Below are 24,367 nucleotides of genomic sequence, written 5' to 3'. Positions count from 1 at the left end.
TTAAACTTTTGATGACAAGCTTCATGTTGGATGTAGCTAATATGTTTAACCATGTAGACTGGTGCTGAAACAGATGAACCATTATAGCCTAGATAAAAAAAATATATTCATAATGCTAAAAAACCTCCTTTAAAACAAGGAAAAATAAATGAGAGGGGAAAGAGGGGAAAACTCAAACCTTATTCCATTTCTCTTTATTTTAGAAAGAATATATCACCTGTGAAAACATTGCAATAGTGATAAAACACAGACCACAGTAGAACCCCATCATTTCTTCCCAGATAATAATTAAAAATAGCATCTCAAGAAACATTGTTGGGCAAAGCCACAGGTATAAAGCTGGGCTGATAACACAGTACATCCCCAAGTGACAATTTATGACATGGCACAGAATAATAAATGCATTTTTATTTTGAGTATTAAGTGTCTGTATGAGTGTATTTTAAAACCATCACAAATTTCCTTATTTCAGGAAACTATTTTGGCACAGGAATTATGTTTTTCCTTTTTAATAAATAAGTAATTTTAATAATTATAATACCACAGCTAAACCTAAGTCAATTTTTTTTTATGCTTTTTTGTTACAGATAACATCATCCTCTCAAATATTCCTTTAAACAATGCATAAATTATAGTGTAAAACAATACATGCTTAAAATTTGACCGACCTGAAAAGGAAAAAAAAACACAGGACAAAGAACCTGACGTGCCACTAAGAAGGTTGTTACTTCATCTACCTGAAAACAAGGAGTGCATTCTACTCATAATAATGCTGAACAATCAGCACACATGGACGGCTTATTTGAACATGACTACTTCGAGACAAGTGGCTTCTTTTCTGAGCCAAGCGGCTTGACTGAAATCAGTTTGTAAAAATCATATTTTTAGGCATGCGAGTACAGTCCACTTAGAAAATCACAACCAAACTACTAACGGACAAATTAAAATACAGTGTTAACAGATAAAAACACTTCACAGCAAAACTGGACATTGTATAAGCATGAGTAACAGTTACTGTATATGTATTTAACCAAACAAAGCGGAGCTTAACAATAATCAACCTAAAATTTAACATTTACCAAAAAGTTATCTTGTCTTTCTGACACCAGTGCAAAAAAATAAATGTATCGAAAATCCCTATTATTGAGCTTGTATTAGCATTTATGGACAATACATCCCAAGCCTAAAAGAAAACAACAGCTCACATCCTATTTTACAGAGGGAAAGAAAGTGCATGAATCATTAACATCTTTATGAGCTCATATTTTAGTTAAGGCAAAAACAAAACCCTCTGAGCAACTATACTAAAACAACAATCACACCCTCAGGAACACATTCATTCCCATAAAACAAGTTTCACAATCATGAAAAAAGCAGCGAATACATTCTTCATTTAAAAATATACATGTTTCCTTCCCTGTTAGTCTAGTAATAGATTTGAAATAAAGAAAAAACAGAAAACAAAGAGAAACTCACAACAAAAAAAATTGACTGCTAAACTATAACAGGCTGTTAATTTAACCGAACACAACATCATATGGAGAATTTCATTCTTGTATTAGTATGCTTCAAACGTGACTGAAAATCATTTCCAACATACCTTGGTGACATGCTTTGAACAGTTATGATGATTATTAATATCAATTTTTTATGCGAGTTACTGATAAATAGTGTACAGTGGTTAGAAGTGGTAATGACTGCCCGATGACAGAGAATTTCAAGATAAAGGTCACAGTTATTTCGATTCATCCATCAAGCTTCATCAAACTGGACTTTCTCACTGTAAAAGAGAACCAAACACATTTTTTATTTCATGCTTCAAGAACAAAATTCAAGTTAGCCGATTATTTGCTGTGTTTTAGTTTATAAAACCTTGCTATGGGTCTCGACCAGCCGTTTTATAAAATCAATAAGCCCAGTGAAGACTTGGTTTGCAGTGTTTATATAACAGCGAAGGTGGTTAAGGCATGTTGGAATTGCCCAATGGAGCCATTTGGATTACCTTAATGATAAATGGACGTTCTTTCTAAGGGGTCAGTAAATTATGAGTAAATTCTATTTAACTTGTGTTTTAAATAGGTTACAAAATAACTGGCAAACTCACTTGACATTGTGTTTTATTAGTGAGATTGTATTGACATTTATACAACAGTTCTTTCTGGATCTCGATTCTGATTGGCTGTAAGCCGTGCAATATTCCACCAGTAAAGCACTATACATAAAATAAATTTCCATGTCAGCTTACTACTGTAAACAAGCGCATGCTTACATTAAAAAACAATGGAAAGTGCCGCAGTGCAATGGGAATAACGGATTCTCGGCAAATTGCCTTTCACAGTCTCTCTCTTTCATTCACACCCCTTATTTTTTCACACTAATATCTTCACTGAAGCAGCACTGCGCAAATTTAAAAGAAGACACTCTGATGTTGTTTCTGGTTTATCGACACACTTGTGACGTCAAACTGTTCAAAAGATGCAATCGCGATATTGCATCATTGTTGCTTGACTAGTGGTAATTCCAAACCCTGGGTTGCTACTTACATGCTGTTCAAGTTTTTGGTAATCAGATGTTTTTGGTCTCCGGGATCCTCTCGATCTCCGGCCCTCAAGAAAAAAGGCAAGGATCTGTAAGAGAGAAAGAAACAAGTCACAGAATTTTACTACTTTAACATGACTCACCAGTTAAAAGAAGACAAACATTAGTAGGTGTTTGTTTCACAACAGGCAGCCCTCAACATTTCTACATACATGTCTTTGATAAAAAGCACACGTAAAGACAAATCAACATACCTTGCGCTTGTTGTGATTTGCTATGTAGAGCCCGGCCACCAGTATAACAGCACACACGAGATAGGCGAAGAAATGGCTGCTCTCTGCACTGTCCTCTATCTGAAGATTGTCATTCCCGTTCCTCTGTTTGCTCCCAGAGTTATTCACAACTTTGCGGATGGGTGCGTTATTATCAGACTCCGGTAAGTTCAGAGCAAGATCCTCACCATCATCCTCAGTACCATCACCACCCTCAAATGATGGAGTGGTTTTCTCTACTGTGGATTCTTTATTCTCGTTAGCTTCATCTGAACCGTCTTCATAATCTGTCGTCCTATCATCCTGATCGACATTCTTATCCGCGACGGCCGACTTATCCTTATCAGCCTTCTCATCATCCTGCTCGGTTATCTTAACATTCTCATCGCCCATCTTATCTTTAGTGACCGCCTTGGTGTCTTCAACCTTTTTATCAGGTTTACCAGGCTCAACGGTGTTCTTAGCCTTCTCATCAGGCACCATAGTAACCTTAACTGTTGTTTTAGCCTCCTCACTGGACGTTTTATTGTCCTGAAGGGTACTGTCCATAGGACTTTTAGGTTCCGTGGGCTTCTGCACACCAACATCAGATTGCATTGATGAGGTCTGCTGTGATTTATCGTCTTTTTTTTCATTCGGAGAATTCTCTGCATCATCTCCGGTATTTTTCAATAAAACTTTGTTCTTCACTAGATCTTTATTACTTCCCTCCAGAGTATTTGATGGTTCATCTTTGTCACTTTCTTTGGCCTCCTGCGGCCCGATTTCTGGTTTAACTTTATTTGCTTCTGTGGTGGGGGAAGTAGATTTCTCATCGGGATGCACTTCTTGAATACTAGTTTCAGCGAGGACTTGATCTTCATTTACCGCTGGAGCACTGGCCACTGAACAATAAAACAAAACTTGAATAAAAGCTTGGACCTCAACACAAGGTGGTCGCCTGGTGCAGATAAATCATGAGAATATACCATATGTTCATGCTGAATTATAAGGAAATTTGTATAATTATTTAATCAGTAAGATTTTTTTATATATTTGAAAAAATGTCACACCACAGGACACATTCACGATACAGTTAGGTAAAAATGTTTAGGAAACAGTAGGGATGCACGATAAATTATCGGCCATGATAATACATGTTAGACATATAGATAGATATATTATAGCCGATAAATCATAAATAATTTCCTCTGGTTAAACTCTTTCAGCTGCACGCTGCTCTCGGTTAAAATACTGTAGAGTACAATATTTCTTTTTCTTTTCACTAACTGCTATTAGCAAAACAGTGTGGATGTAGGTACAGTTTGTAAATGCAATATTTATGAATGTGTAAATAGCAGGAACAAAAGCATATTGTTTGAGTTAGATTGCTGTCTGAATGCTTTCTGTCTTGAGACCTGTTAGATCTGTGGCTATAAGGAACATTTTTTCTGGGTTGCTCGAGAAGAACATCTATAATTTGTTTGCTGAATAAAAAATGTACCAGAAAAGTTTGAAGGTTAAATAATCTATAACTAGTATAAAGGCTTGGTACATGATTTCAAGTGTCTGTTTGCCTTTTGTTTCAGTCTTAGTAAATGTTATATTAATATCTAGAGACTGTATATCGGCCCATATATCAGTTATCGGCTTCCAATCTTATAGAATCACCAGTTATGGTTATCGGTCAAAATTTACATATTGGTGCATCCCCAAGTAGAAGTATTGACAATATAAGTGACCCTGTATATTTCATAAAACATAAGCTTTGACATTAATTTACATACATTTTAGAAATGTCTTAATTGAGTGAACTATTGTACCAATTCTAGACAGTCTTCTTTATTTGAGCTCCCAAAACAGGAATGTGGTTTATCCACTCTTGCGTACCAACACTATAGATGTCAATCATAAGATATTTGATGGTAATTAAACACGCAGATACGTTTATTTTCACAGTCATATAGCGAAAACAATGTCGATGAATTAAGTGCTTTAACCGTCCATTACCAGTTGACTTAATAACTACATGAAGACAGTAACTTACCCAGAGACAAGCAGATCAAGAGAACACAGAGAACTGTTAAACGCATCGTGCTTTTGGAGAACAATGGAGTGGTAAAATATAATAAAAGAACAATGCTGTGATTTCAGTACAAGTGATAAACACACTTCAGCAAACGCCAACACAACGAATCCGACTCAACAACTTCCGTGTTGACACAAAGGGCAGACGTGTAGGGTGTAAAACGCGGACTGGATTCAACCGCAGATAAACGTCTGACGTGCAAATGTGGGTGGGGTTTAAAAAACGTAAGGCACGCACGATAGATGTGTACGAATGAATTAACTTCATAGATCAATAACTTAGATTATATATCATTTAATAATTGTTGGATATTTCAATTTTTATCTTTAAAACATGATGTTTTTGTTTTTCAATTGTGCTTTATTTTATTTTACTCTCGTTTGAAATTAGTTTTGTATTGTTTGCCTTTGACTTCAACTTTGTGACTTTCTCAGTTGTTTATGAGACTTTTGCATTGCTATCTATAGTACATAAAGACTTGAAAGACAGATTAATGAATGAAAAAGTATACACATGGGAATCGTTTTGCTGACTTGAAACATTGTGAGAAACATTAGCTCATTAAAACAAATCGTAATTGTAAATCTATACACCAATGTTATTTTGCTCCCAGTAAAAAAAACCCGTCAACCATTAAGTTTGCAGCTAAAAGTTTCCAAAAATAAACTGATGTCAATATACTAGCAAAATATATGTATAATTCATTTTTCAAGTAAAAATAAAATAAATGCTTAACAATAAATTAAGATAAAAGATTAAAATGAACGCTTGTAGTCAAATCTGGACAGCAGGGGGCACTGTAAGACCGTTCAACTATTAAGTCTTGAGAAGTCACAGGACTGTGTATTGTGCAAACAATTGGTGCCAAATCGGTATTTCAAAGATATAGTTATCTATCCCTAAAGCAATGAATATAATTATATGTGAATTAGAGTACGCTAAACTTGAATGCTTAAAATAAATCGAAATCATTTCATTTAATGCATTACTGATGTAATACACATTTGAGTGACTTTTTAAGGACAACATTTAGGTTAAAAATCTATGCATGCAATAGGATTGTCTGGAATGCCAAATTCTGAAATATGGCTTGAACATCGTGTCACTCCAAGAGAGAACAGTAATCTACAAGACAGATTCTTAGAAGGCAGACTGGTCCAGCAAATTTATAATGCTTTCTAATGTCTCTTTCACAGCAGATGCCATCTTTTCTTTTACTACCAAGACAGAACGCTTTATGTTTCTCCAAATCTGTCTGGTTGTTTTAGAGAAATACTTCACACAAAAAATATTTATCCCATGGCATGACTTTCCTCTATGGAACATTCTGCTGTTTGTTGTCATCCATAGAATATTGTGACCAGGGGTCGTCAAGCTCCAGACGTGGAGATCGGCGGCCACCAATGCCAATGTGGGTCATTTACATCAAAATAAGGAAGGAACCGATGTCCAATGAAAAATGTCTGTGACTTTCAGGTGGTTTATATGCTTTTATTGTATGGAAAAAAATCATTTAAATTCTACAAATGAGGGTAAATTTATTACCCACAGCCTCGTTGATGTTTTACCCCACACCAGATCCCGTGTAGAACCAATGTAAATATGTTCTACAGCAAAAATCATAGGCTTAATGTTTATCTAGCATGACCTTACCAACTGCTGTGAATAATTTGTTACGGCAACCAAAGATTTGCACAACATTCAAATCATGTTAATGTTAATGAATGTTTTACTGCTCAGCCAGAGACAAAAAAACCCCTGCAACCTCAAATTCTCTACCAGCTCTAATTATAGTCCTGACATTTAGTGCTGAAAACCATCCCTCTTATTCTTTATCTGCATTTCCCCCTTTAAGGTCAAATGGTTGTAAATAAAACATTAAGCGGCAGTCGTGGGCACTTCGCCAGGTCTAACCTGCCTTTACAGGGACCTGCCAGCACAGACTTTGCCAGATGTAATGACAGTGTTGTTCAACAATCGATGAAACTGTTCGATGAGGTGTAGACAACAGTTTGCTGTGTTAAATCACTGCATGGTAAAAAGAGCACCAGAATAACTAAAGGCATTCAATGAGTTGTTGTACACAAACAAATAAAAAACAGCATAAAAGTCTTCGAACTCATCTAGTCTTCATTTTTAGACTTCGCAATAGAATAATATTGAAAATCAATTACATCCGCAATGTATAAATGGTTCAGTAAATAAAGTGTCACTTCCATGCCCGCTTTCGGGTCACACAATCTGAATGACAGTCTATTAATTTCATGCTTCACTCAAAGTGATTTATGTATTCTTTTGTTTTAATATTGAATGTCGGAGTGGAGGAATGTAAACACAATGTCAAGCGATTTTGAAACATCAAAGGCCTAACCTGGCACAGATTCAGGATCAAAGCAGAGCCCACAGGCAGAAGCTTGGCCGGGGGCCAGTGCACTCTAATGAGCTGAATTAACATGTATTAATTCTGACCTTGTGAGAAGCAGACAGATGTCTCTTATGAGAGATCACCGCACACTTCTTTGTTCCATACACACATTTAAAGGGGAAGGTCTCCTGTTGGGTCCCGATGGCTGCATCTGATTATTACATACGAACCCCCTTAAATAAAAGACATAATAGGTTAGATCCGTGCAACATTCAGGTTGCATGTATTTTGTTTTTTTTGTAATAGACAAAAGTACAGTATACAGATTGATGAGCACAAGAACTTGAATATTTCAGAAAGTTTCACACCATTTGTGTTTACTGTTCATTCATCTTTTGGATTTTTGTTGTTGATGGCATTACAAATCTGCTGATATCTGTGGACTTTGGTTCATAATTCTCCCCCCCAAAATTGCTGGTATCGTAAAAAATTATTATATATTTTACTATTCTATACATTTTTTATTTTCTCAGGTATGTTATTTTTATTTAAATAAACTATTATTCATTTCCAGCATCCACCACCAGTGTGTCCTTGAGCAAGACACTTTACTCCATGTTGCTCCAGGGGGATTGTCCCTGTAATAAGTGCACTGTAAGTCGCTTTGGATAAAAGCGTCTGCCAAATGACTAAATGTAAAAGTTTATTTATAAACTTTATCAATACGTTATATTATTTATATTTTATTACAGGGCTGAAACCACCATACGCTTTTTTATATTATTGGTCAACTTGCATTGGTTTGGATTGACATATATAGCCTAAATTTAAAAACATGTAAATGTACAATCATCAAAACGAATTCTGCATAAATGTCTATACTTTAGATACGACGTGTTTTATTCAGATGTTTTTCTCTGGAGACTAACATGTCTAGATTCAGTTTTCAAATTCAGATTGCTATTTGTTTGTTTTGTAATTATAATTGTTATTTTGTTTCTCAATATGTGATATTACCTGCGAGAAAAATGACCTTAAAATAACTTGCATTCCACTACAAGTTGCACATGTGCATAACTGTGTAACCAATAAACAAACAATTTTCACTTGAATTGAAAATGACTGAGAAAGGCAAAATCTAGCCAGCCTGGTCTCATCGGAATTCTTCACTATTTTACAAGAAGGCGAATCGCATGTGTTAAATACGGATGATAAATCGTTGTAAGGCTATGGTAAAGCAATGGAATGAAATGCCATTAAATAACTCCGCTGTGCCTGCAACTCCGATGGAGTTAACGAGCACTTTTCCAAGAATTGACTGGGAGAAAACAAGCTTGAGAGAATAATCACAGATATCCTGGCTCCAGCCAATCTCTCTAACAGGCCAGTCATATTAAAGTCACTCAGGCTGGCTCGCTGTCGGTAGCGCGCGTGTGCGTGTGCGTGTGCTCCATTGGCGGGTGAACGGAGAACGGGCGAGCGCGTCAGAGTCCAAGCCTTAAGGAGCCAGGCTTTCTGTGTTGTCTGACAACTCATTACCTTTAATTTGGTTGATGGCTCTAGAGCTACGGCTGCACACAGACACGCGGGACCCCAGAGAGCATTGCAGGGCCCGAGATGATGCAAGGCATATTTCCAGCTTCTCTAATGACTGCCGAGCAAAATAAAATATAAGCTTTTGCGTGCGCGCGCGCGCGTGTGACTGACAGGTTTGTACCTCACCTGAGGGCATAGAGGGAAATGAGCGCTCAACGCGTGTCAACCTGTCTATCTGCGCGCACACGAGCGAGCGCACACATCTCTTGTCATGCAGTGTGTGACAGACGGAGCAGTCAAACGGTGTGCTGTTAAAACAGCTCATGGTTGAGTCATATGGAAACTAACACACACTGTAGAACATCATTAAGCAATTAGTGATAATGAGGCATTGCTTGTCCGCAAACGTGGCTTGATTGGCTATTACTGACAGTGTGACGCGCGTCATTTAGGAGGTTGATATGCCTCTCGTTATTGCGCATTCTAGTGCGGCGTGCGCACACATTCAACTTTACACCGATGGTGAAGCGCTACTTCTGCTCAACTGCTAAGTATCGATTTTATAGACAGGTTTTTAGATATTAGTCTATTCGCGGTGTCACCACCCTGATGCCGCGTTTGAATAGACCACCACCCCATCCCGTCACTCAGTGCAGACACCCGCAGGATTACGAGGTCTGTCAGGGGTGTCACCTACGGCCCGTTTCCCAGCTGCGGGGAAAGTGAAAGGGACCGTTCTTGGCATCTCCACCCGCTTCTAAAGTCCCCAAAAAGCAGGGGCCTCTACCTTGTGTATTTTCCACTAATTGAAAAGACTAATGAGATCCCTGGAGCTCCATCCTATTACCTCTCACTTAATTACAGCGCCAGCAGCAGCCAAACCACAAATAAAGACGCAACGTGAGAAAAAGCCGGAGCGAAGGCTGGCTTTGACCTGCTTTCGTCGTTGTTTTGGGACTTTGCATTCCAGGAAGGAACAGATGTCTATTATTTTTTTTATCCGTGTTTATTTTTGGCAGTCATTTTTGTTGCTCTGGCTTAGCTGTTTGTTTTCCAGTGCGGTTTGCCTAAATTCCACCTATTAAAGATTTAACTCTAATTCCTCTCACATATCAGCAGGGTTCTTCAGTACATACACTTACTGCAGTTTATTGTGCTTTAATAGTTTAAAATCGCCTGCTCGTTTTAGGCAGATTGTGAAACACGAGCACTAATAAAAACATTGACGTGTTAGTTGTAACGACCTTGAAAATTCCTTTTTGCTGAAAGAACACAACATTTCTAGCTTGTTGTGAATGCATGATTTTTTTTTTTTAAATGCCATTCACAAAGAGCAAATGTTGACATACACTGTCTTCAACGAAATCAGAAACATGCTTTTGGCCTCTTTTAGATAATAGCGTTTTGGAAGCCTGAAAACGGAATTTAAAGTGCAATTTTGTTGAAAACAAGTGTTCACGTCTCTGTGTACGTATACGTGAATTTGTGAGAACGGAGATCTCATGCGCATGCGTAATAGGTTCAGCACTGACGCTCTTTGTATAGGTGCTTACAGGGTTAAGTTGGCTGTCATGCATAAAAGTTTTTTCTTCGATTTTATGTCCCATATATAAAACTAAAAAATATCTTTTTTTACACAAATGCATTTCCTTCCGTTTTAGTACATTTTTTTGTGTAAACATATCCTTAATTTGACTGTATATACCCGTAAATCACTTCTTCACCCTAAAAAATAAAACCAAAATTTCCCCAACAATTGATGTAACTTTAAGAATTTATTATACATTAGTAATTGATAACAGATTCAAAAACGACATAAACAACAATTTTTAGAAACAATTTACAAGTTTTATTTATCAAGTTCACACACTTCAAAACTGGGGAAGGGGGGGGGGGGTCGTTGCAAAGAGGTCTAATAAAATTGCCAGTACTAATTAAACTCCAAAACTACCATTAATAATTACAGGCAAGCTTAAAATTATTTTGTTCCTTCTTGTCTTTTTAAAAGTAGTTTTTAATACATGTATTCTTTATACAAGTTTACTGGATAAATGCATCAAATAAGAAACCAGTTCCAAAGTAGACATTACAAAAAATACATTGTTTTATACAGACACAGAAAAGCAGATGATCAAATATTGACCAATAATATTTATTTTCTTTTCACTTATCAAAAAAGTTAACCTGACATCTATTTCTCAGAAAGGTAAAAAGCAATATACAGCATTATTTAAAAGAGAGTACGAGAGAATTTCTTTTGAAGAGTCAGTCGGCTGATTTGGTTACTAAAGAGAGCGGCTGAGACTGGAACAAAGCATGATGGGAGTGAAGGGCAGCCTGATGGAATGGGGAAGACGGGGACAGGAGGGAGGCATGCAAAGAAGAAAAGGGGAGTGGCCGAGAGAGTAGGGGCGGAGTCAACTGACTGCCTGAGGAGCTTGTAGGTAGAGAGATGCTCGGTTGGGAGGAGGAAAATGTTGAAATAGATGACGATGATGATGGTTTGGAGAGAAGAGAGAAATGAGGATGGTGTTGACGATCGGGCTTGGTGGTGAGGGACAGCGGTTGAGCCTGCTCAGAATGAGTAGCGGCCGGGGCGGAGGGCGAGGCCAGGGCAGCAGAGGGCGTGGCCGGTGAGTCCAGCATGCTGCCGTGGGAGGAGGCAGGACTGTCAATCATTTTCTCCTGAGGGAGGTACTGCACACACGGCTTTTTATTTGGCGCCGAGTAATCTGAGAAGGAACAGAAGAAAGGGAAAATTAATGGGACGAATTTGCGGATGGTTCGAAATGTCATCTGATGCCGTGTCAAGTGAATGTAAGCCAATGAATGACAAAATCACACCATTCGAGCGGCTCTGCTCGGGGATACGAGAGGAAATTTAGCCAAGTAAATGATATCCTATGCAATAATTGCATGGCATAGTCATGGCAACCTGAAGTACAAAAATTATTCACAACCTTTAAAACTTATACACAGGTGAACCATTCGAACATGCCCGGGTTTAACCCCAAAATCTCAGCATTAAATACTTCACAATATATTTATTTGACTAAACACAATTTTTATAAATACGACCATAATATATAAAATGTACTTTATAATCAAAAAATGCATGACTGTAATTTTTTCACATTACAGTAATGATTAAACAACCTAATGCTTGGGAATGCAAGTAATCCATATTTTACTTCAATTGATTTTTGGCTGAAACAGGACCTTGACAGGTTGTGTAAAATACACCTATCGGTCACAACATGGAAATGGTGTTGTGTGTGCATCTGCCGACATCACAGTATTCGAATGGAAGTCGTTTGTCGTGGGTATGACCACTATGAAGAGACTGCTGTGACCGTCACTGCCTGTCTGAGGGGGCGTTAACACAGGACTCCTTCTTGCAATAAAAATCTGTGTGTTCTTATGCACATCCTCCATTGAATGTACACACTCAACATTCATATCCTGCCCGTGGTTCATAAAATTCAGAAATATAAAAGAACATCTCCTGGGATGCATGTCAAAAGATTTAAAAACATGGGACTCTTAGCGCATGATGCAGAATAAACATCAAGACGTATATGGTGGGGCAATGAACTATTTTAAAAAACCAGCGCAGACAGAACGCAGAAACGTATCCTGTGTGAGCGGCCCCTGAGCCCGCAGACATACCTGCCTGTGCTAGCACTGGACTTCATAAGCTGCATGTCACAGAGCAGGGAGGAGAAAGCGAGGTTAGAAACGAACAAGGCGAGGTAGAAAAAGCTGTGTGAGTGTGTATATCTGTCCTCACCCTCTGGTGTTGAGTCTATCTTATTATCTCTCTTCCTCTTCTTCCGCTTACCCTGCAGAGAAAATAATACACAGTGAGTGAGCGAGAGAAACAGCGCCAGAAATGGAGAGACAGATAGAGTCAGCAATGGAGACGGAAGGCAAAAATAAATAAATAATAGTTTATCAAAAAACACAAAAATCTTGTGTTTATTTAAAAAATTTGTGCAATGTTTATTTTGCCTTAAACTTTCAAGTACAACACAGAGACCAAAACACTGAACATTAAAACCATAAACGTGTATATGACTGGTGGTACAATCTTCTGAAGACATGCAACAGCTTTTTCAAAACTAGTCTGAATGATCTGTACATAAACCAGAAAATTTTTAAATGTGCAAAACAGGTCAAGCAAATGTCAAGATAAAAAATAACTTGTATTTCATTCCATATATGACTTCAAAAGACTTAAAATATTGTGCGATATAAATCGTATGTACCACCTTTTTTGGTAGTTTTATGAAATGTGTGCTTTTTTAAGCTTTAAAGGGATACTCTGTCATGAACTACTCCAACCCCAAGTTGTTCCAAACTTGTAAAAATTTCTTTGTTCAGTTGAACACAAACAAAGATATTTGGCAGAATGTTAGCTGCTGATATTTCTGGGACATAAATGACCTTCCACAGTAGGTTCAATTAAAAAGGTAGTAAAGGGTGCTCCAGAACGGTTTGCTTTCCTAAATTCCGATCTAATGATACAATCATTTTTCTACTATGGTTGTCAATGATGCCCCAGAAATGTCAGTTGCTAAAATTCTTCCAAATATTATACTCTGTGTTCATTAGAAGAAAGAAATGAATACAGGTTTGGAACAACTTCAGGGTGAGTCAACGATGACAGATTTTCCCTTTTTGGGTGGACTATCCCTTCAATGATCCAGTCCCCATTAAATATACTTGCAACCGAAAAGAGCTGCAAGTACCTTCTTTAAAATCTCTTCTTTTGGGCATTACAGAAAAAGTCGTGCTAGTTTGAAACATAAGAATGAGAAAAATAACTAAAAAAGCAGCCGTGTGTGTGTGTGTATGTGTATGAGACTCACGTAGTTATCTCGGGCAGACCAGCCGGGGTAGAGTTGAGAGTGCAGCTGCCTTTCTTTCCTGGCCAGCTCGTAGTACTTGCTCTGTTCCTCTCGAGATAGCGAATGCCACTGCGAACACAAACAACAAAGTCAGCCAAAGGCCCATATAAATACGTATACTGTACACAGAGAAGCTGCGTACACTAGCAAAAACTGTGCCTTCATTTACACCTATATCACGTGACCACACAGTCAATTTGCAAATCTGGTTCATGCGTCCTGTTAACACTAGATTTACAAAGACCCCAATAAACAAAATTGTGTTGAATCTTTTAGTCTGCGTAATCTGAAGCTTCAACGGTGGTGTTTACACTAGCCTGTTGTCATACTAAAACGGCGTTCTAAAACGAAAGAGATCCTCCTTTATACTGCCGCTTCTATACGCATTTTAAAAAAAATCTGCGTTTATACTACGCTACTGAAAATGCATGTCACATGACCATTCAGAAATGCTGGGCATGCGCAAACAAATGTAAACATTGGTTGAGGTAATCCATGTTATCAGGCTTGTTTGAAAACGTAGTATTATAAACGCAGCCTAAAGCTTTCATCTATCCACATTTAAAACGTACAGCCTCTCTTACACTTAAGTAAACCAAGTAAAGCACTACAGAGATTACTGTCTTATTGATACTGCTCTAGATTGAGAAACACCACTACACTATTTGGACCAGCAGGTGTAAATGAGATCACACAATCACAGTTTGCTCACCCTGCGACCCAGGATTTGGTTGATGGCGGCGCTTTCCTTCAGCGTGCATTCGGCCACCACTTTGGCCCTCATCTCTTTCATATACAGCATAAATGCATTCAGAGGTTTCTTTATGTGTGGCTTTTTGTCCTCCTCCTTTTTATTCGGGCCTGGAGACTTCCTGCACACATAAGACAGGTGGTTGTTAATCATGTGTTATATGTGTGTGATGTGTGTAAGGGAGTGCCAGGCAGAAAGAAGTGTGTATATCCAAAATATTCAGGTTAAGCATCGCTTTATTATATAATTAAATGTTGCAAATTTATAAACATCGCAAATAGTTTGCCATGACATTGTCAGATTTGTTTTTATGTACTGCAACAAAGAATTGTTGTTTTCTTTTAGAAGTTGTAATGATGCTTTCTTATCTCAGGAAGAGTGTAATATAATATATATGAAGAGTTTGGATCCAAAATAACTCTGTTTGTATCGCACACATGCAACACTATTACATTTATTTGTACCATACACCGATTTTTTTATATCGTGTGCAGCCCTGATATAAAAACTGTACAGCCCTGATATATATATAATATATGTTTTATTATGGAATAATAATAAAGTTCATTTTTTAAATTAACTTAAAGCATTACTGCATCACATACTGAAAGAGGCATTATTTTTCGTCAATAACATGAAGTGCCATAGGTATATCTATATTAAAAAAAGCATAACTCATCAGAACATGAATTTAGAATGATTTTTGTAAAATGTTGTAAGAACTTATAATGTATACTTGGTTCGACTGGTTCAAGAAGTAAAGAAAATGGAAAGCGGAGATTAAGCGAGGTGAGCGCATACTTACGTGTGAGACGCTGGGCTGTGGTCTCCGTTGGGTTCTTGTTTAACAGCCGGGGACACAATAGCTGGGTGAGGAATTCCTGTCCGATGAAGACTGTGAGGATGATGAGGAACCATATGTGGAGAGAAGCGGCTGGATACCAAACTGAAAATCGACAGAAGAATTTGTTATTTTCATTGACGGTACAGAAAGATTCAAATCTAGGTCTCAATGTCAGTCCTGCATTCTCCACGTGTCTCTTGTATGTGTGCCAAACGCTAGGTTAAGACTACATATACCAGTCAGCACAGTTCCCACTCCTGTCTGTCCACCTCACACATCTTGATTCTTTAACTCTTAAACATCCAAGAATAACACGCAGCGTTTGACTTAAACAGAGCAGCTTATGTCATCCAGTTAACCCGTCTTGATACTCTGTCTAGACTTACACACTCTTATTTCTGTTCATGTCATTTTCCGTCCACATAAACACGGCTCAAAAGCTCCTTTATCCACTCTTGTTAGAGGTGAAGAGCCGAGTGTGCCGTTACTATGGTAACGCAAAAGAGAGCGACACCTGAGACCCCCATCGCCCCTAAACCAAGTACACCCCTTTCCAAAATCTATACAAACCACTTCCTACGACAGTCTGAACGGGACACGTTTCAGATCCCAGCGCTGAGTTTAGTGAGGTAAACGCACAATGGAGCTTTATGTTGCCCTGGAAACAGTAAGCAATGTTTCATTCTTTCCTCTGCGATACTCTCAATAAACGATCTGAGGTGTAAAATAACAGCAGACTCCTAATAAATTGAAAATAATAATCGCTGACCAGTGCTGTTAAGTAGTGAGACTCAAACCTCTTACATGTCGAGTGGCATGAATGTGTAATGTAGGAATGGCACGCTCACCTGGACATGGACGCGTTCATGGCAAGAGCTTGATATGGGTGCCGGAAACCTCCAGCAGTGATGGGGTACATGTGTTGGCCCTGCCTAAGAGATACGGAGAAAGAATATTATATATAATATTGCAGCATTTATTGTAAGTAGTTTATCGACGTGGGTCATTTGTTTTTTAATTCATGTGCCCTCATAATCTTGGGCAAAAATCTGAAAACACACCTCTGCCTCTAGTGACTATCCATCTCAGTGTCATTACCTTTATTTTTCAGAAACGTTCAGTAACTACTGGATATGCATTGTTGCAACAGAGAGAATATTAGACCATGAACAACATGTATCAGTTCATTCAGTCTCAATTTGACTCAATTGACTGGTTCGTTCAGTGAAGGACGTATTCATTCAGTAAATTCAACCAATGAAACGCTCTGACAGAGCTCACAGTCAACGGCTATTGGCTCACGTATCTTTGAAGCTGCGCCGTCTTTACTTGAGACAGTAATGAATGAGAAATACTGAATCTTTTAAATGGAAATAATACTTAAAATGTATTACATTTCTTCAATCATGCAAATCATATATTTGGTTCGATCTTTAGCATGTCAATTAATCTTTTAATGTACAGTGCGATTCACTTCATCGCTTCTCTAATCGGTACAGCGCTAGTTTCTTCAGACAGATTTTGTTGCATTTCAGGTTATTCAGCAGATCACGTTAACAGATAAATGAACATTGACATATAAAAACATTGTGTTTGCCTTTGAAATGAGTTTCGGGATGACTCGCCAGCAGTCACGCTTCAAGTTTGTTGTGTTTTACCAGCAATTGTGAAGGAAGTAAGACGTTTTGTAAATCATGTGGAGACACAGATTATATCTTGTGCTTCCCTTTCTCCCAGAGACTACTCTCTACCACATGAGTGAAATAAGCACATGTGACGCGCTGGCGCAGTGTAGTAGCTAGCGCCTTTATCGCTCAACAAATAAAATTCGACATATAGTAAAATATTCCCATCTCTCTCTACGATGTTCATTGTAACATTTTTGCATCGCGAAATATTGTACTACGAAGTATCGTTACACCCCTACTGCCGACCCTGGCGTCCCAAAAGCTCTTGTGCAACTAGCGAATTGGCAGTGAAAAAAGGCAAGACACGCCCACTATTTTCACACTCCAAATTCCGTTTCATTGGGAAATGCGTCAAAATACGGAAGTGAAAAAGGATTGCAACTTCCGGTTCACGGGAACTTTAAAGTCTTGATGTCAAATCTCAGTTTCTTTAAAGGAGTGTATTGGTTCTTATGTTGTGGTAAATAAATGCTTCTCAAGAAGTAAAGGATAAAATGCTTTTTTGTGAAATTTAAGATGGTATCCAATGGCATCAAGCGATCATAACCATTTTGGTTCTAACTTTAGGGCTTCCTTTATGCACAAAGAAATGCGTAATGATGTTATCGGAGCATCTATTGAAATGTTTTAAATGATGTAAATTCATCTTACATTATGTGTTTTGTCATAGCATAAAAAACGGAATAGTTATCTGTTTTTGCAATTAAACTCTTCCATAATTATGTTTCTCAAAGTTATTGTCTATAACGTTCTATTGTGATATCCCTAGTTCTAACCAGAATCTGAATCTTGATGAATGAACGGAGTTGTGCGTGTAGTAACATAATCAGGTTTGAGAAACTCACTGTGGAACGAGCCACCCCAAAGGATGAGGGATCTGTCCCATGCCTCCAGGGGACAGGGGGTAGTAAGGGGACAGCTCTGCGGGGTGAGGGGTCCGTGGAATACCTGGAAACAAAGTCGTATAATCAATAAGAATAAACAAAAAGTCAACAGAAACGTCTGAATAATGTGTGTGTATGTGTAATACCTGTCTTGGGGTCCAGTATCTCCGGTGAGAGGTGGGATGGAGGAGTTCCTGGTGAAAAGTGTTCATTGCTGTAGGTGATGAGGGGAGTCAGGGGATGCATGTGAGCGTGCTGGACCACAGGGACCTTATTAGACTGAGAGGAAGAAAAATGAAGAGTAAACGGATTATTAGAAGACAACAGAAACATGACACCTTTTACTTTCTTAATAAACATTACAAAGATTTTCATTGTTCACATCAAGAAAGTTGTTTGGCTCAAATTATATTTCTATTTGGTAGATGTCATAAATTTCTTCAAAACCCCCCAACCATTCTCTGTGTATACGTGTGGTCATTTAAACTGCAATGACTCTTGGACATTAGAAGAGCGTGGTTGCTCACGCTTGAGGCTATCTGTCTTTAATGTGTGTTTGGGACAATAAGTCCATGAAGCAATCTGGCCCTGCACCAAGGAATGCTGGGAGAAGCAAGTGCTGTGCCAGACAGCCTCACACCCACTGCCACACCAAATATCTGTGTGTACACAGTCTGTACCTCATGACAGTTCCTAAATATTATCACACGGCTATCTGTCCTTACTGACCTGAAAATACTTCTGAGAAAATGACACCAGAAACATAGCGTGTATCATTTGATCAGCTACTTATTCACTTAAAGAATTGAAGCCCAAATCTTTAGGGCTGACTGAAGTACTGCAGTGTAGTTTATGTTTGTTAGTAAAAGAGAGTGATAAATGTTGTGGTATGCAGAGCACATGTGTGAGACTGAAGAATGACTGCATCAATTTGTCATCATCCTGAAAACATTGCTGAAAACCGCAGCAAAGTAGTTCTAGGGTTTGGGCGTGAGCAGAACAGATTTTAAGGTGAGGAAAGACAATGTAAACCATCTCGCTTGGCATCTATCCACAATTTTTATTACCATTAGACTGTGAAACATTCTTTGACAATATTGGACAGTCAAGTCGAATGCTGACAAAGCAGAGAATGAACAAACCGTGTCAACTCGAGGCAGCACATTTTTCTCATAACGTGACATATTTCAGACAGATTGTCTGGAACGGGAAAAGCAGGGTAGAAGATGGGCTGACAAATAAAGAGGGCATTTTGATTCCAACCGAAGTCTGCAAGGCGTACGAGATGAATAGACTTGCACTTACATGTAATAATACATGCAGTGTTAATACTAGGGTTGGGCCGATAGACGATGACATCGTCTATCCCCAATGGCTGGCAGCCATCATGTTGGGTCGGCATCGTGATTCCCCTGCATGACGCATTTTTGTCATCAGGAGGATCCGCGGTCATCCGCACATCCCGCACGCGTAAAGCACATTCCCGGCCTAGACAAATGTTGACAACAGATTCCACAGTATGACATTCTGCGCATGTGCCGAGCTGGTCCATTCATGCTGATCTGCAGTTGAGTATGATTTGGAAGCTGCGGGACGCTTGTGAGCACGAGACGGAAACGGACGTAGTAAATAAATCGTAGTAATGCGCTCACGTTGTGTATGTGTGTAAACTTGTCGATGATGACTTGAACTGTGCGCGTCCGCATTGGCACCGGTTAACATCAATGTCGCGTGACCCACGCTTAACTTATCACACACACGCAGCCTGGACTAGTTGGCTCACAATCTACTCTTCTTTCCACATGAAATAACAACTGGAAGAATCTCCAAAGTTGCAAATGTGCAAAAAAATTTGAATGCATTCTTGAGCATTGATATAATTGTTTTTAATGTTTTGGCACTGACCATCTAGCAAACTGATATACCCCAACCCCAACCCCCACGATGTTTCACTGTAGGCATCGTCCGATGCCAATTTGGTAAACATTGCCCAACCCTAGTTAATACCCTGCCTGTTAGCACACATACATCTCTCAAATACGAACCTATATTTGGCTGTATGCACATCTGCAATATGTCTCAGAGATTTTGAGAATTTAAGCAAAACTGCTTTTTTAAAGACGTTTATCTGATGTTTTTACACAGCAGATGTTTTCCAGATCTTTAGCAGACATCTTACAGACGTACATGTGCTATCTGGGGTATATCGCCATAAAAGTCCAAGCAATTGCTGTGATGTGAAAACTTGATACGACCACATGCCAGTACAGAACAACCTGCACTGATAAATCGTCAGACCAGGAACGTGAATTAAATTGAAGTGTAATGGTTTGTTGTCTGATGTTTCCTGTCAATACGAGACAGGCTACAGCGGAGACGGTAAATCCGCAGTGTTGAAAGACCCGACTGCGTTTTAAAATACACAAACAAACGATTTCCATGCAGTCCCTGCCAAGTTCATTCCATTTTGGTATCCAGTATCTAAATGGGCATGATTGTCAAAAATCAGTGCTGCAGAAACTAAGAGGTTGACAGTTGAATGGCGCTGGAGCTGGCGCAGGATTCGAGCAGACTGCGCAGTGGTGGTGGTCTAGCAAAGGGGGCAAAACTCTCCCGCCAGACTGAGGAGACAGGACTACTGCCTGATGTGGAAGCCGTCTTGAAGAGGAGAGGAGAACTTTGCTCCGTACATGATTCTGAATCCTTCACATCTGAGATCAATTAAGCAACAGCCCCTGGGTACAAGAGTTACCAACTAACCAAACAAATCTCCTGAGCTCTCTCTCTCTGTGTGTGTGTGTGTTCTGTCCTTTTCAAGTGGGAGGTTTTCAGTCTTTTCAAAAACTCAGAGAAAAACAAGAAAAGAAAAAAGGAGAATGCATAGCATGCTGGGATAGCAAAGTCTTGTTTGTCGCCCAGACAGGAAGTGGATGTGAGAGTGGGCAGAATGTGACATCAGGATTTCGAGTCGCACACACACTCTCAAAAGCAAACGCAAACGCTCAAGTGGTCGATTGGTTTGTGTATTTATGTGGGCATCATTTCAACTGCTTTTCAGTTCCAGGGATCCTGTCAGCTTAACAAAGAGGTAACATTAACAAAAAACACAACTGGCCAACATGCACATAAAGAGAACACACACATTCTCACAATCTTTTATGAATCTGACTGCAGTGCGACTCAGTGTGCCCCATTCATGACACACGAGCAGAACGAATCAGTGTAAAACTATCTTGCGTAACCTGTTGCGCTGAATCAAACGCGACAACTAATGTAAGAATTTATTCTTTCAACATTTTGTTATTGGCTTGTTGCCAAGATCGGGGACCAGCGTCAGGGCCAGATTGGAAGTTGCATCGCCCGTTTGTGCACTTCTGATCAATGTGTTACTCTGTAAAGCTTTCATGAAATACTCCTATGAGGACGAACGTGGAAATGTCCAAACGCTCCTTCACTACAAAAGCCACGAATCTCCATTGTTGTACTAAAAAAAACCTCATTCGCAACCAGCGTTCGGTTGTGTACAATATAGAGCCCCAAAGCTCAACCCACACAGCCCTCCCTTCGGAGCCCTTGACGCTACGCTAACCCAATCAGCTGGTTTAACTTATCACATGCTGACACACATTAAAACAGTGTGTCAGTCAGTTCTCACACACACACAGGGTCCAGGAGGTGCGGCAGAATACTAAGCAAACCTGTCTCCTGAATTATTGAACGTTTCGGAGTGAACAGAATAACACATTAGCATAGAGACCTTATGGGCTCAATCTGACAAAGCTCAGCTTGCGAGTGTGTTTTTGAGAGAACGATGGCTTGGAGAAGTAATGAAGGTAGAATGAATACTAACAGTGGATTGGCTGTTTAATATGACACATTTCGCACATTGTTGTAATTGGAGTAAACATTCAAGTGGAAATTCAATTATGTTATTTTTTTAAAAGGGAAATTATGCTAACTAACTGTGATGGTAACAGGAACATTTCGGGTTTAAAATCCTCATCTAGCCAAAATCAAAAGATGTGAAGTGGCTATGTACTATAGTACATCAACGACGCATCGGTGTCTCATTATTATTTATGAGACTATGTTTTCTTGACCAATGAGAAGACTTCTAATTATTTATGAAGGCGCCTTGTGACTGGAGCGCCCGTATCCCATGCTGGAACCTTCGGCGGTTTAACAGCTTTTCCTCTCACAGCGTTCAAGCACATTTTAATAACATTTAAAAAAAATGAAAGTGAGGTAGAATGTATCTGAAAGGGCAGGTTTCGTGACACTTTAATGTATTTAAGAATGTGCTTGTTTAAGCAGCTCTGACTAATATTATATTCCTATTTTTTGTCTACACAATAAAGCAATAAGCCCCGAGAAGCAGTGGGTTACAGTGCATTTTATAACAGCTAAGGGTGTTGTGGCACGACGTGAAGCAGAGTCATTAAAACCCCCTTAGCTGTTATAAAATGAACTGTAACCCAACGCTTCACGGGACTTATTGCTTTTATAAAACGGTTATACCACATGCGTAGCATGGTTTCATAAAATAAAGTTAAAAAAGTGATATTTAGGCTATGTAATGCGGTCAGCTGTATAAATCGGGGTATTTTATAACGGCTTAGAACTTTGCTCAACCACTCTGAATCAAGCACTAGAGACCGACAGTTTTATAAGTTTATCCTTATAAGTATATCCTGCATATAAATTATAACATGTGATTTATACCTTTTGAAACTAGTAATATTTCGCACAGTATCTAAATAAAAGCGGCAGTCTGTAACTTTTGCCTGTGTACCACCATCACTGTTCGAAACATAGAATTGCAGGTTATTGTACATTTATATCTTTACAGATATGCTGTATTTTTATAAGTAGGACCGGGTCTGGGGGGGCTAGGGGGGCATTTCCCCTCAGATTCTTCTTGGGACCCTTCCAAAAATGTTGAGCTGACAATGAAAGTAATTAAAAATGAATTAACTTTTTATTCAATTATTACTTATTATTATTATTAATTGCGTAACGAATATGCATGCAATGAACTATGATTATATATCTGCCCAATCAGAATATGTGTTTGCCCCCCCATTTGAGCCAGCCTAATCCCTGGCCTGTTTATAAGTTTAGCATTGTGAATCGTGGAAAGGTAAGGAGACCGTTAGATTCATATACTTGCTACATAACAAATTTTTGCTTATCTTTATATTACAAAAGTCACATATTGTAGCTGTAACTAGAGCACAAAACTTCATGCATTACAGAAAAATCTGCAAAATGTCATTGAAAGCTTTTCCAAGAACCATGTGACACAGCTGGACACATGAACTACTTTGCAATTCTTCTGTCCGGCTGAATAGATATTAAAATGTTAATGAAAACGCCCGGTGTCCATGTGCTCATACACATAGTAGCCACACATTAGGATCATACGTGTGGTATTTTTCAAGTACACGATGGACAGTTGCTGTTTGGTGATACTTTGTGCCCACCGACGTCTGATTGAGATGTATAACATTAAATAAAAATACACCCGAGTTCATCCTTCAGTTACCCTCTTCACGCTCAGACGCAAATTCCCTCTCATGGCAGTCTGACGTTCGAGATCAGATGTTTTTCTCAAACAATTCACGAGCCAGCGCCAAGGTTATGCAAACGTCTTGGTTCCAGCTGTCTGCCGTAAAAAAGGAGCAAGTGGGGCGTCAGGGTGGAAGAACGCGTTCTCATCAAATCCTTGATACTCGCTGTCCAAGTACAGCTAATGTGATTGCCGTTAGCGGTTGCAACATTTTTTGCTGCTCCTGTAATGCGGGTGAATGCACTTTATTAAGTTGCAAATTGGGCAAATAAAATAAAAGCCCATTGACAAGACTGGGGGTGAAACAAAGACCACTTTGTTTTTTGAGGACAATCTCATGGTGTGCTTAAGGGTTATTGTGACAAAGTGATTCTGAGCTGGATAGAGAAGACTGAAACAAACACACGCACGCACGCAGATTACCCTCGGGCCAAAGACTAAATAATGACATTGCCAATCATCTTTTCAATGAGCACCCAGTTTGGGAGAAGGTATAGACACGTCTCATACTAAATAAGAACAACAAATTACTCATAAAAAAATCGAGGGCTGCCAAGTAGCTAAATGGTTCTTTTGAGCCTGGGAAACACAACTGTAGATGACATTGCACACCTCATTAAGTGAAATGATGTCATCTAACAGTACATTTTTCTTATAATCTGATAAACCAAATAATAACATGTCATGAAATCGACATGTGCAGTGGTCCCTAAAAAGTACTAATACTTATTTAAAAGGTTTTAAATGATAAAACAATAGAATAACTGTTCAAAGAAATTTAACATAAGTATAGTAATGTAAATGCTATATTGAAGTTTTATAAAGGTCAAAACGTACAATTTATCTTTTATCAAAAAATTTAAAGTGTCGAGATCAGTGGCATAAAATCTGTTTTACAAAGATTGTGATAATATCATGAAATATTGTGTTAATATTATAAAA

General features: G+C 38.7%; 2 protein-coding genes across 2 annotated transcripts in view; both read right to left on the bottom strand.

Moving 5' to 3' along the window:
- Positions 1 to 177: 177 nt before the first annotated feature.
- Positions 178 to 5,031, bottom strand: tgoln2 (trans-golgi network protein 2). Its single transcript, XM_056730085.1, has 4 exons — positions 4,837 to 5,031; positions 2,793 to 3,694; positions 2,544 to 2,627; positions 178 to 1,780 (listed from the first exon to the last, which is right to left on the bottom strand). Exons 1-4 carry the CDS (start codon positions 4,880 to 4,882, stop codon positions 1,778 to 1,780), a joined length of 1,035 nt encoding a protein of 344 aa, XP_056586063.1. The 5' UTR covers positions 4,883 to 5,031; the 3' UTR covers positions 178 to 1,777.
- A 5,584-nt stretch (positions 5,032 to 10,615) lies between these two features.
- The window catches only part of tcf7l1b (transcription factor 7 like 1b), a 47,493-nt gene continuing 33,741 nt past the window's right edge, over positions 10,616 to 24,367 (bottom strand). The window contains exons 5-12 of the mRNA XM_056729665.1: positions 18,003 to 18,135; positions 17,818 to 17,920; positions 16,133 to 16,216; positions 15,246 to 15,386; positions 14,402 to 14,561; positions 13,651 to 13,758; positions 12,570 to 12,621; positions 10,616 to 11,511 (exon numbers count right to left, since the gene is read on the bottom strand). Coding sequence (XP_056585643.1) covers positions 11,045 to 11,511; positions 12,570 to 12,621; positions 13,651 to 13,758; positions 14,402 to 14,561; positions 15,246 to 15,386; positions 16,133 to 16,216; positions 17,818 to 17,920; positions 18,003 to 18,135 — 1,248 coding nt within the window. The 3' untranslated portion in view covers positions 10,616 to 11,044. The remainder of the gene's footprint in view (positions 11,512 to 12,569; positions 12,622 to 13,650; positions 13,759 to 14,401; positions 14,562 to 15,245; positions 15,387 to 16,132; positions 16,217 to 17,817; positions 17,921 to 18,002; positions 18,136 to 24,367) is intronic.

This window comes from Triplophysa dalaica, chromosome 18 (genome assembly GCF_015846415.1).
Source record: "Triplophysa dalaica isolate WHDGS20190420 chromosome 18, ASM1584641v1, whole genome shotgun sequence".
In the NCBI taxonomy this organism is placed as follows: Eukaryota; Metazoa; Chordata; class Actinopteri; order Cypriniformes; family Nemacheilidae; genus Triplophysa; species Triplophysa dalaica.
Note: the sequence above shows the minus strand (reverse complement) of the source record. Positions and strands in the feature narration are given on the sequence as shown.

What these genes read in the sequence shown, in the direction of transcription:
- tgoln2 (XM_056730085.1), bottom strand. Translation starts at nt 4,882, where the DNA reads ATGCGTTTAACAGTTCTCTGTGTTCTCTTGATCTGCTTGTCTCTGG. An exon ending in CTTGATCTGCTTGTCTCTGG is followed by an intron (nt 3,695 to 4,836) that starts GTAAGTTACTGT and finishes TTTATTGTTCAG; the next exon opens with TGGCCAGTGCTCCAGCGGTA. An exon ending in CAAATCACAACAAGCGCAAG is followed by an intron (nt 2,628 to 2,792) that starts GTATGTTGATTT and finishes TCTCTCTTACAG; the next exon opens with ATCCTTGCCTTTTTTCTTGA.